A 13,160-nucleotide genomic window follows, 5' to 3' on the forward strand; every position below is an offset into this window, starting at 1 on the left:
AAAATGTTTTTATAAAGTGTATTTATATCACAAGTGCATAAGTTAAGTATGGAAATATTTACAGGATAAGTGTTAAAATTATAAGTAGAGTAGGACAGAAATGTGCCCTAAGTCCCAAGCAGTGAATTGTGCTAAGTGTTAGAGTTCTAACATAAGGCCTGAGCTCAATTCATGCTAAGTACTAAGGGGCCTAAATTTAAACTACAATGCATGCCAAACAACTAAGTCATTACCTTTTTAAAGCCAGAAAGAGAAGTTGATGGTAGGAGAGTTAGTAAATAACTGAATAAATTCAAGAGGTACATGCTATAACATTAGCTCTGGACCAGGAGTTTAGTGTTTGTCTGTGCAATTAAATATCTGTGTGTTAATATGTGACGTAAATCAGGCATAGTTGTAGGCATACATATATGTACTGGTTGTTTATATGATTACATTAACTATAAACATAATATCTTTAATAAACATATACTATTAGCAAATCACATACAGATTACCATGAATAGGCTTTCGTTACCCATATGTGGTGTCATATAGGTAGAAACAGGCCTATGAATGCATAAATTGATACAAATAATGCCTTGGGCCTAGCTAAAGTAATTGTGTCTTGCCCCTGAGTGCTACTAGTTAATTGCAGGGCACGTGTCAATCAAAGGTTCATAATATGATCTATATAGTGTTGATTTTATATCAAGCATAGATAGATAGTTGTGGATGCGAAGCATTTCTGTAAAAGTCTCATATGTACGTTCAAAGAATTTGAAAATTGAGGATCGCATCTCCAATGCCCCGATAAAAGGTTGGTTCTGAAAATGTATTTTTATTCTAATCAATCTAGCTTTCAAAGAAACTATATACTTCTATAAATAACCTCTATATAACCCCTATTTTTTGAAAATATGATATGGGATGTGATTTTTTTGTGATTAATCATGGAATATAAACCCCAACTTGTAAAATAAACCTTTTATTTAAACTTTTTTCTTTTCTTGATTTTTATAAAATGTCACTTTTTCTAGATATCTTTTTTTCGAGACAATTAAGATTTACCTTTAAAATGAATTAATTGCCCATTGTCGTATCTCTATGTTTCTGTATATTTACCTAGAAGATTAACCAGTAGCTCAGACACAATTTTCTCCTCCACAAATTTGTGTGGGCTATCAGTAAATTGAGCACTAAAAAAGGAATAATTAAATATAATATGTTTTTGTTAATATATCATTTTATTGTCTATTCTTTAAATAAAATAATTTGATTTTAAGTCAGATTTATTAAAGTTTCCTTCAATCCTACAATCTACAAAGACCAAAAACTTATTTTGAGAGTGTATTTTTGGATATAGACGGTCTTGCTATCAATTTGAAATATGTAAATTATACGATTACTAAACTCGAGCTTTAAAGCATTTTACATAATATAAACATATTAGGTTATTTACAATATCAATTTATTTTATCAAAATATGCGTAAATATAAATAGTTAAATAGACAAAGAGGAAAATGAGATTTGATAATCTCATAATAATTATAAAAAATAAGAGTCTCATTTTTTGGAGAAAATCTGTCATGTTAATCTTTCCATGAAAACAGAGACGTAACATTTCAATAGAAAAACAAAAACTGATTTACAGCCAAACATTTAAAGTATAACTTGCTTATTTGAATTATGATTATATATTAAATATGTATTGGATTTTATTATTCCATTTGTAAGATATAACTTAGTTTGTTTAGCCGACGTTTGTTAGGGTTTATTATATTTCTTAAAATATATTCATTTAGTTGTAAGGTTTACCTTTCACCTGGAATCATTTCATTAGGATGGATGTTAGGTAATAATAGGATATATCCGTTTTCGTATAGAGGAATGAGGATTCAATATGGTTTTAAATCCTCCATTAATAATAATATACAGAGCGCTAAGCTAAAACCAAAAACATATTTTCAACAATGTTATATGTATCTTTTCTACATAAACAAAACAAAATATTGATACCTAGGATGTTGATTAGGTTGTGGAGTGAAGCTGAATCCGTGCTGTGCGTAAACAACTTCCTCCTCCCCGTCACTGTGCCACCCATCTCCCACTTCCTCGATAACAGCCGTGTCAACAAAAGCAACAACAGGCTTGTCAAGTCTTCTGGGCTGTCCATTTAATTTTCTTCCTTCTACCAACGAACTTTCCCTACGAAATTTCTTGTGATCGAATTAAGATTAATATTGAGAATTAAACAATTAAATTGAAACTAAAGAAACTTTTCAGCTGAAAATTCTTTCTTTGAGTTGAAAAATATATTTCAATATGAAAATACGGAAGTAAACTTTAATATAGAAATAGAAGTGGAAAATACAAAAAGAAAAATTTAATTATAAATCAATTTGTAAAAACCTGGATTTATTTTCCCTTTTTTCTCTATGTGGAATTTTCTTGATGTCTGGGCGAGTTCTACTTCGTAATCCACCCTTCCCATCAACAGATCCTTCTAATACAACTTTCCTCCTAAAATAAATAATTTTCAAACACAATCCAATAACCCTGTTCCTCGTCTTTCAGCTCTTTAAAGTAATGTACATTAAATGAAGAAATAGAGTTAAATTAAAGTTAAAATGTGTGCTTCAGCTTTTCAATACAACAAGGACATAAACTTTAGCAGTACAGCTTACCTCAAGAATAAAGATAAAATATGATATAAGATTTGGCCTTAAATTTTGGTCAACTCAAATCTATATAAAAGTAGTTTTCTGTAAGTTCAAAGTATACAATAATCTTCACATTAAGAAATTAACATATACTAACGATTAATTACACATCAAAAAGTATGAGAAATATCATAACCAGAGTTAGAGCATCTGCGGAAAAACAATTTTGCTTTAAACTTCAACATTATATTCTGTTAGCCTCAAAATTTGTAACAATAATATACCATACATAAAACAGATAAATAATATATTTTGTCTGATTAATAGCTAGAAAATTTTAAGGTGAATAAATTTAACTTTTTTACCTGTTTTGTTGTGTTTGCATATTTGAGAAGTCTATACTTTTTCCGACAATCCTAAATAAATAAATATTAAACATTCCGTCTGTTTGTCATTCAGTAAATTCTTAGCACAACTAACTGCCGGCTATTAATGAGGTTTAAGTAGGGAGTAAGGGAGGGGACAATGGGCAATTAATTCAATTTAATAGTTTTCGCTGAAAAGCAATGAAAACCAGATTTATCTAGAAAATATGACCAAAATTGTAAAGGGATCATCTATAATACAAAGTAGCCTGATGTCTGTCCGTCTGAAGCTTGAGATCTCAGTAACCGCTGAACCGATTGGGCTTGCTTATGCTCACCCCGTACGAGATATACGGTGAACAACCTGGGTTTAATTTTTACGAATTGAAATTTTTGTGCAAACGGCGCACAACCTGGGTTTAATTTTACCAAAGAGAAATTCGGCAAAGAATAACTTTTTTGAAAATATAACTGTAAAATTATTCTGGAGGGTTGACTTTCCATTGCCTCATGGGGTGAAGCCCCTTCAGGCTAGGGGCGAAGCCACTAGTGGTAATATAAATTAAAACAAAATTAGTTCTAAGAAAAAATCATTTACTTGAAAATTAAATTACCAATACATCACAATGTAGTAAACATTCTGTAATTAATCACAAGAAAAGTCTTGTTTAGAAATTTGTCAACCCTTCTCATATATTTTTATTTGCTACCTAAATTCAAAGGGTTCTTAGATTTTTAATACATAAATATCACAGTAGAGTTTCTATACATGAAATGACATTTTCTTGGGAAAAAATATTTGTTAAAACCAGCCATCAATAACAAATTTTTCTGTCTGCAATATTCAAAACTAACTCAGATAGTTAGCGGGGAATTGATGCGCTAGTACCTAAAGTCAGCCAGAAACTGCTGAATTCGTGCAAATTCCCTTTACGCCAGTACCCAAAGTCTGAGACTCTTAAAAATTGAATATTCGATCCATTGTCCCCTCCCTTACTCCCTGGGTTTAAGGCTTTGGAGGTGGTGGGGGTGGGACTCCTCCTCAAAAAAGAGAAAAAATAGGTGTTTTGAAATGGCAATTATGGAAACATGGAAAAAGTAGTCTCGGACAAAGTAGCCTCGGGACATTTACTTAAGAAAAGTAGCATTCTAAGGAAAATATATTGGTGGTTTAGAATTTTGTGGATTTTACAAAAATTGCTTGGTAGATTTTTACAATTTTTAATATTGTTTTTGCAATTTTAGATATTGTTTTTACAATGTTTAGGTTAGGTTAAGTTATAGGCTAGGAGCCGAGCGCCCGCGGCTAGGCAGGCCAGGGAGCCGAGCGCTGCGGCCATGACCTTTATTAACACTTTCCTTGGGAGGCTACTTTTCTTAAGTAAATGTCCCGGGGCTACTTTGTCCTAGAGGCTACTTTGTCCGGAGGCTACTTTGTCCGAGGCTACTTTGTCAAAGATCCCAATTATGACGTTTTTGATAATATTTTTTTGTATTGGATATGTTTTTCTTCAATTATAGGAATACCTAATCCCAAAATCAATTACCCTTATTTTAACCCAAAATACTTAAGGGGAAGAGACACTCTTGAAAAGAACAAAGCAATTCGTAAAATATTTCAAGAAAATTGAATTTGAAGAAAATCAATTTTAGATATAGAATTTCTTAAAAATTGTTATGTAAAAATATTGTTTTACCTTAGATGCATGAAATGTTCTCTCCATATCTGACATTCTTTGCTCTGTGTTGAATTCTAAAACATTTATTTCAATTTGTATTTTCCTTTTTTGACAAAGTTTGTTGATCATTAAAAAGTTCTTATTTAATACGTTTCCAGTTGTTTGAAAGCCTTCAACAAGAATAGTTCTCCATATCAAGCTTTTCTACTGTTTTTTTTTTTACATCAGCATAATACTGTGAATATATAACATTACTAGAATAATATAATGAAGATAAAGTGTCATTAAGTAAAGTCATGTGATGATATGTCAGCTACAAACACCATTCGCATTAACTTGTGAGAGTATTAACGTAAAGAGAAACCTTACCTTTTCAGGTTGTGTAGAATAAAGACAGTCTTCAATCTCATCAAATAAGGTTTTCACCTTTTCCGTTGTCGCTTTCTCACATTCCTAAAAGTACAAAATTGTTTTTTGTGTAGTATGGGTATATTTTAGGGACGTGCAGGGGAGGGTAGGGAGGGGTTGGGTAAAGGGATATAGGCCATATCAAATTCAACCATCTCTCAAAATAAAAAGCTTTTAGAAATTAGAATTTAGAATTAAAAGTTAGGATTGGAATTACCTAACACGACTACAATTAAAAATATTAAACGTTAGGTTTTACAAAATACATATTTTTAGTTCAATATTTCTATTCTTTTTTAATGCTCGGTGCCGCCAAATTTGAATCCATCTATTTTCAAAATACAGTGTTTTTTTTATGAGAACTTTTTTGAAAGCAATTTTACCCCACTTATAGTTATCCGAATTTAATGATTAATGGCTTATTTTCTTCGTTTTTTAATGCAATTAATAGAACATTAAAAAATATTACAGTTTTTGTTTAAAAAGTACAGTAAAATGTAAAATTTAAAACTTAGGTGTCAACATCTAAAAATGGTTTTAGCGCATTTTTCTTATGTTCAAATCTTCTACCTTTTGCAAGAATGGCTGCAAAACGCTTCAAAGTTAAGATCTAGAGCTAAAAATTGATACGAAACTATTGGGGACATGTACTAGAATATATCAAAGTTTGCAGGTCATATCTCAATCAGGGAGGGAGTAATGGCCCCCCAAAGTACACTACTGAAAATCCAATTTTTTTCTTGCAAAGGGTAGAAGATTTGAGCATAAGAAAAATGCGCTAAAACCATTTTGATTTTGTCACCTAAGTTTTGAATTTTAGATTTTACTGTACTTTTTAATTAAAAAACTGAAATATTTTTTTAATGTTCTATTAATTGCATTAAAAAACGAAGAAAATAAGCCATTAATCAATAAATTCTGATAACTATAAGTGGGGTAAAATTGCTTTCAAAAAAGTTCTCATAAAAAAAACACACTGTAACTTGTCCAAAAAAAGATCAACTCTCATCGAGTGTGGCTTTAAGGAAGCCGAAAAATTTAATTTGTATTTTCTCAAGTACATTCGCAGCTGTACAATTTAAGGAACGACTGCCGAGTCCAGATTATCTACTTAAGTTTGCAAAATCTAATCAGGGATACGGGATGGGAAACCTGTCCGAAAATTAGGTCTCAGCCTCCTTTTTAAAGCGATGAAGCAACTTTTCTTTTTTAGCAAACATAAATTTCTGCTATTAGAATGACAACAATGGAAATTTTTTGCTATCAGAATGACAACAATATACAGGGTGCGGCACATAAATCCGGACTTTTTTTAAACGGCCATAGCATCAAAACTACTTGACCAATCAGGACGTTTGACCCCACTATAAAAAGCTTAGATAATGACCTTTTAGCACAAAAAAAACTTTGGACGAAGATGGACGTGTATTACGAGCTGGCCGCGCATATGTTCAACAAGGCAGATTCGAAATGCGCAGGTGGTTTAATCTTGATTCTCGACTAGGGCCCACTAAATCTGACCTCAGCCTATCTGTAGGTGAGATATGCATATAAAACTTGCTGGAGATACTGTTAGATACATAAGTAAGACACTAGAAAAGACTAGAGCTTGCTATCTGAAATGGCTTGGCCGTAGTACTCCAGCAAAGTGAAACGTGTCAGATTTTAAGATGTCAAAAACGTCAAAAATGGTGAAAAATTGTTAATATTTCTCGGTTTTTCGATTTCAGGGATCCATATGGAACTTTAAAACTCATTTTAGACTATGCATTGCGCTGACAATCCTAGCTGAATCGACATGCCATTTTCAAAAAGGTAAAAAACGTCGTTGTAGCTCAACTGTGGTCCAAATGAAAGCCTCCGTGTCTAAGGGTAGCTTGAAAGTTGTGTTAATTTGGACCCTGCGGTTACTCACGTTTCTAAGGAAATGTGGCCTCCCAACAGCCTGATCTTAATTCAATGGACTTTTAGGCCTAAAGCTACTTTGAAGCATGAACCAATAGAAGTGCCCATATCACAAAGACCTCCCTCATTGCCACTATCAAGGAGAACTTCGCCAGCTTGGACAGGTACATTTTGACCGTGCCTGCCGGCGGTTGAGGAGGCGGGTAGAGGCGGCGAATGAGACTGGCGGCCATTTTTTTGAATTATCTAATAGTCAAATACCTATTCTGCCTCTCAGTTTTTAAAATTTAATAAAATCTTTAAAATTGACGATTTTATGTTCATTTGTTTAAAAATTAAAAAAAGTCCGGATTTATGTGCCGCACCCTGTATATTGCGTTTAATCACATCAACTTATTATTAAATCTACACATTAATAAAAGTCCATATAGCAAAACATAAACAGAGAGATCGTTTTTTGAAGACTGAGTAGGATTCAACTTTTTATACTTTAGAACAATGTGAAAAGCTCATGTCTTCAGACAATTTAAAAGTAATATTTCATGTGGAATTGATAACCCACCTAAATGATTACAAATACAAACTAGTTCAATATGTAAATAAAAGTTTACTATGTTTTGTTAAAAAATATTTCCATTAATTTTGCTAAAAATTATTGTATACTTAATTGAACTTTTCAGTTTATTTTTAATATAAAATTAAGCTTTAAAAAAAATTCTTAATTTATATGTATGCTATGGAACAATTAGTTGATAGAATGTTACCCATGTACTTATTCAATTCTACTTAATTTATTAATAAAAGCTGGGGGGCTAAAGCGGTGTTTATTTCCATATGCGAATTTTGGGGTGAAATAGACCTCCCTTAAAATGTTTGAAAATAAATCAGATTTAACCATCTCAAAAACAAACTTTTTTTCTTTGCATTCATATAATAGCTATTTCATCATTGTTCATATTTTTCTAAACTAACTAATGCACCTTTCCATTTTTTGAGAGAGTTGTGAAATAGGCCTGGAATAATATTTTGCAACTTTTCCCATCCCTTATCCATGAATTTAATGATTTGGGATGTTTGTACATTAGAGCTAACTTTAATCTTAAAATTAAATCAAACCTAAACTTTGTTTTTAATTTGTCAAGTTTGAGATGCCAACAATATTGCAAAACTTTGTGATGCACTAAAGTTTTGGTTTTTGCAAAGTCAATCATTAGAATCGTCCACGAATCATCAGACAATTTTCTAACTTTTCTTTTGTTAAGTCATTGAAAGTATCTTTTTATTTATTATAGATAAAACTTAGTTTTCAGTTCTGCATTGAATTCGAACAAAGTTGAAATAACCATAGGTAGGGAAACTAAGAAAAATATTTTAAGTCTGAAATAAAAAGTAGATACATATATCTAGTAAATTATAAGAACATAATGTCTGTCTGTCTATTTTTCTCTAACCGCTGAATTTGTAAAGCTCTACTAAAATAAGGTTTATTATGGTATGTTGCTAATTTTAATCTAGTTTTCCTCTTCCACAGGGTTAAGAGATAAATTACAAGTACCTATTAAACTATGAAAAAAAAACTTTTATATTAGAAGAAGCAAACTTATCAATAATAATATGAAGAGCAGCTGCGCTATTAATACTTACGTCATCAGCCCAGGAAAGAGAACTATCTGTAGCTCGTTCATACAGACTTGACCATGAGACAGTTGACCATGTTGTACAGTCCTCATCCCTAGAATATAATTATCATAGTTGACCATGTTGTACAATCCTCATCCCTAGAATATAATTATCATAGTTGATCAAGTTGTACAATCCTCATCCCTAGAATATAATTATCATAGTTGACCATGTTGTACAGTCCTCATCCCTAGAATATAATTATCATAGTTGACCATGTTGTACAATCCTCATCCCTAGAATATAATTATCATAGTTGATCAAGTTGTACAATCCTCATCCCTAGAATATAATTATCATAGTTGACCATGTTGTACAATCCTCATCCCTAGAATATAATTATCATAGTTGATCAAGTTGTACAATCCTCATCACTAGAATATAATTATCATAGTTGACCATGTTGTACAATCCTCATCCCTAGAAAATAATTATTATAGTTGACCATGTTGTACAATCCTCATCCCTACAATATAATTATCATAGTTGACCATATTGTACAATCCTTATCCCTCTAGAAGATAATTATCATAGTTGACCATGTTGTACAATCCTCATCCCTACAATATAATTATCATAGTTGACCATGCTGTACAATCCTCATCCCTAGAAGATAATTATCATAGTTGACCATGTTGTACAATCCTCATCCCTCTAGAAGATAATTATCATAGATGACCATGTTGTACAATCCTCATCCCTACAATATAATTTTCATAGTTGACCATGTTGTACAGTCCTCATCCCTAGAATATAATTATCATAGTTGACCATGTTGTACAGTCCTCATCCCTAGAATATAATTATCATAGTTGACCATGTTGTACAATCCTCATCCCTAGAATATAATTATCATAGTTGATCAAGTTGTACAATCCTCATCCCTAGAATATAATTATCATAGTTGACCATGTTGTACAATCCTCATCCCTAGAATATAATTATCATAGTTGATCAAGTTGTACAATCCTCATCACTAGAATATAATTATCATAGTTGACCATGTTGTACAATCCTCATCCCTAGAAGATAATTATTATAGTTGACCATGTTGTACAATCCTCATCCCTACAATATAATTATCATAGTTGACCATATTGTACAATCCTTATCCCTCTAGAAGATAATTATCATAGTTGACCATGTTGTACATTCCTCATCCCTACAATATAATTATCATAGTTGACCATGTTGTACAATCCTCATCCCTAGAAGATAATTATCATAGTTGACCATGTTGTACAATCCTCATCCCTCTAGAAGATAATTATCATAGATGACCATGTTGTACAATCCTCATCCCTACAATATAATTTTCATAGTTGACCATGTTGTACAATCCTCATCCCTAGAATATAATTATCATAGTTGACCATTTTTTACAATCCTCAACATCTACAATATAATTATTATAATAGACCTTAATAATATCTGATTGTTTTAAACCTTGTATTTTTCATTTTATTTAAAACAATCAAATCCAATGATTTTAGTTTAGATATTATTCTTTTGTATTGTACGTAACTAAATTTCCAAAACTTTAAAGGTACTATTAATGTTTGTTTATTGATGCAGTAAAAATTGTAAAATTGTCCACATTTAATGATTTATTTTTATGATTTTTATTTATTATTCGAGGCAAATTGTCTAGAATAGGGTACAATACTTGATTTTTAGTATAGCACAAAACCAGATATTTTCTTCAAATCGGTTTTGAAGCCATACTGAATGAAAAATATTACCTATTAATTTGTTGTGACTCAATGGTGTTGTTGTGTGGAATGTGATGGGGAATAACCTAGATTAGTTATTTCTCGCATCATATTATAAACGGCTTTCCGCGGATATAGGATGTACAATTATGAGATTAAAACTAGTTTTTTTTAGACCCGAGGTGCCGAAGGCACCAGCTAAAAAAACTGGTTTTAATCTTATGATTGTACATTTTTATATTCGTAGAAAGCTGGATATAATAAGATGCTAGGCATAGTTTTTTTGTATGGATGAGAACCGGGTCCTATCCACCGGATTCGAATGAATACGAGAAAAAATTATTTATATTAATTTTCCCTTATTCATAATTTATATTAATACCAACTGGATTAAACCTAATATTAGAACCCAATTGGTACAGCGGTTAATAATATCTTACTGAAAATAAAAAAGAATAATTTGGACAGGCCTATTCTACTATACAAAGAAGAAATTGTATAAATTACTAGCTCAAGGATTTTATGCATGACCTCATTAAGCTATAATTGTTCAAAATTAAACAATCTTTTTGCTTTTCCATGGATAGCATAAAGACTTTAAACAACAAATTAAAGATAGGATTAAGATTTTTTGTAACTATATGGGTTTAATTTCAATATCTTTAATGAATTCACACTAAAATCTTTTAATTGAGTTTTTTTTTATAATTATCAAAGCGTTTGATTAAAAGTGTGTCTTTGTACTGTTTTAGCTATTCTTCAATGTCCCTGCAATTTAAGTGATAAGACAATGGAGGATAAAATTATGTACAACCCTAATAATATTAAATAAGATTTACACTTTAACCAAATAAAATTTAATAAAAGTAACCTATTTTTCTGAGTAAACAATTAATTAAACTTTGGGTACTACTGTAATTAACAATCCAATGCCCCCCCCCCCCTTCTTGGGAATTTTACAGCCACACAAAATTATAGTTTTCTTTTTTTTACGTTGCTTGATTAAATATTTATTTTAATGATATGAACGTACTACAAATTATTAAAAAAATATCACTCAATAGATCATTATTTATCACTTTTGAATTTATTATAATTCAAAAGAGGGTTGAAATGATAATTTAGCGTTTACCTGCAATAATTAAGACTAGTTGTATAAATTGTTTACATTTTAATGAAGCAAATTAGTGTAAATAGATTAAAGAGAACTATAACAGAAAGAACCCACAAGGCACAAACTAATAGAATGCATGAGAATTGTAGAGAAGCCCCGCTGCTACAGAATGGTTACCTTTGATACTGGGGTGAAATCCCCTTTATCAGGACTCTCAACATCTAGTAGCCACTCAGTCACCTAAAATTGATTTTAATTTTAAATTTGTTAATAAATATTTTACATTTTATTGCATTATATTATTTCAAGCAATGTGGAGCCGATTCTTGAACAGACTATTTGTTAGATGTCTGGAGCCAAAGATGAAGCTAGGGCGGTGTTGAAGAAAAAAATGGCGGCTCCACCTCGCAGGATAAAAAAACCTTTTTGTTAAAAGAATTCTTATGAAGATGAAACCACTTAGTAAAATTTTAATACAACTTAATCTTTTCTCTTGAAACACAAAACTAAGAACTTGGTTCAAAATAAAGATAATTTGTTTGTTAATTTTATTTATATTTTGCTTTAACTCATCTTTAACCTGAATATATTTTGTTTACGTAAATGTTTTTCAAAGTTTATATCAGCTATATGAAATCTAAATAATTAAGGTAATCGTAACAGCTAATATTGATATATATTTTATTATTACATTTATATTATCCCTATATACTCTTGTAGAAATTACACAACAACACTCAACAATGGAATTAAGTTTAAAACTGTCAATTTTTCTATAAAATTGTAGGCGCAATGTTTTCCAATAAACTTTTCACTTCCCAATATCCAACATTTTCAGATAAAGTAAAATTTTGTTTCACAATCACAAGAGCCAAATATTATTGTTTAGTAAACTGAAGAAAAGTTAAAAAGCAAACAAATCCAAAGCATTCTCTTTATTTTTATGAAATTCTTTACATTTTCAGGAATGAATATGTTTGCTTGCCTATTTAAATCCAGGGAGTAAGGGAGGGGACAATGGATCAAATATTCAAGTTTTAGGAGTCTCAGACTTTGGGGACTGGCTTAAAGGGAATGTGCAAGAATTTAGCAGTTTCTGACTGAGTTTGGGGACTTGCGCATGAAATGCCGCTACTCGTTATGTATGTTTTGAATATTGCAGACGGGGAGAAGGGATAAGGGAAGTGGGGGCAAGGGAAATAAAAACTCGTTGTGTTAGTTTGGAATTTGGCAGACGGGGAGAAGGGAGGTGGGGGCAAGGGAAATAAACAAAATAAAAAGGGGGAGTCATATTCTTGCTAGCAGCTGGCCGGGTCCAATAATCTTTTAATATAAAAATCACATCAAAAAACCTCAATATATTTCATCAAAAACAAGTTGTGATTTCACTTTACATGACGCTATGGAAATCTATTATTCAATTAACAATCCCTTTATAATTTCCTACAAATTTATTGGATTAAACTAGATTTCATGCTCTTTCTTTGATAACTCTTATATTGAATTAATTGCCCATTGTCCCCTCCCTTACTCCCTGATTTAAATCCCTAAATAAAAGTAATAGGATCTGTGTTTGTGTGTGTGTACTGAAGGATCTCGCTAACCGCTGAACCGATGATAGTTCTTGTTAAAAATGTACCTTTTCATAGGTTTA

The 13,160-nt window shown here is 31.2% G+C and overlaps 1 protein-coding gene across 3 annotated transcripts in view; it reads right to left on the bottom strand.

The window, feature by feature from the left end:
- LOC145317192 (uncharacterized) overlaps nucleotides 1–13,160 on the bottom strand; it is a 64,364-nt gene that overhangs the window by 31,676 nt on the left and 19,528 nt on the right. For all 3 annotated transcript variants that reach the window (XM_080158176.1, XM_080158166.1, XM_080158157.1), the window contains exons 5-13: nucleotides 11,684–11,746; nucleotides 10,423–10,478; nucleotides 8,645–8,732; nucleotides 5,057–5,140; nucleotides 4,706–4,761; nucleotides 3,009–3,059; nucleotides 2,393–2,503; nucleotides 2,000–2,188; nucleotides 1,105–1,178 (exon numbers count right to left, since the gene is read on the bottom strand). In XM_080158176.1, the coding sequence (XP_080014302.1) occupies nucleotides 1,105–1,178; nucleotides 2,000–2,188; nucleotides 2,393–2,503; nucleotides 3,009–3,059; nucleotides 4,706–4,761; nucleotides 5,057–5,140; nucleotides 8,645–8,732; nucleotides 10,423–10,478; nucleotides 11,684–11,746 (772 nt within the window). The remainder of the gene's footprint in view (nucleotides 1–1,104; nucleotides 1,179–1,999; nucleotides 2,189–2,392; nucleotides 2,504–3,008; nucleotides 3,060–4,705; nucleotides 4,762–5,056; nucleotides 5,141–8,644; nucleotides 8,733–10,422; nucleotides 10,479–11,683; nucleotides 11,747–13,160) is intronic.

Source organism: Acartia tonsa, chromosome 1, assembly GCF_053477335.1.
Source record: "Acartia tonsa isolate MP-2025a chromosome 1, ASM5347733v1, whole genome shotgun sequence".
NCBI classification, from domain to species: domain Eukaryota; kingdom Metazoa; phylum Arthropoda; class Copepoda; order Calanoida; family Acartiidae; genus Acartia; species Acartia tonsa.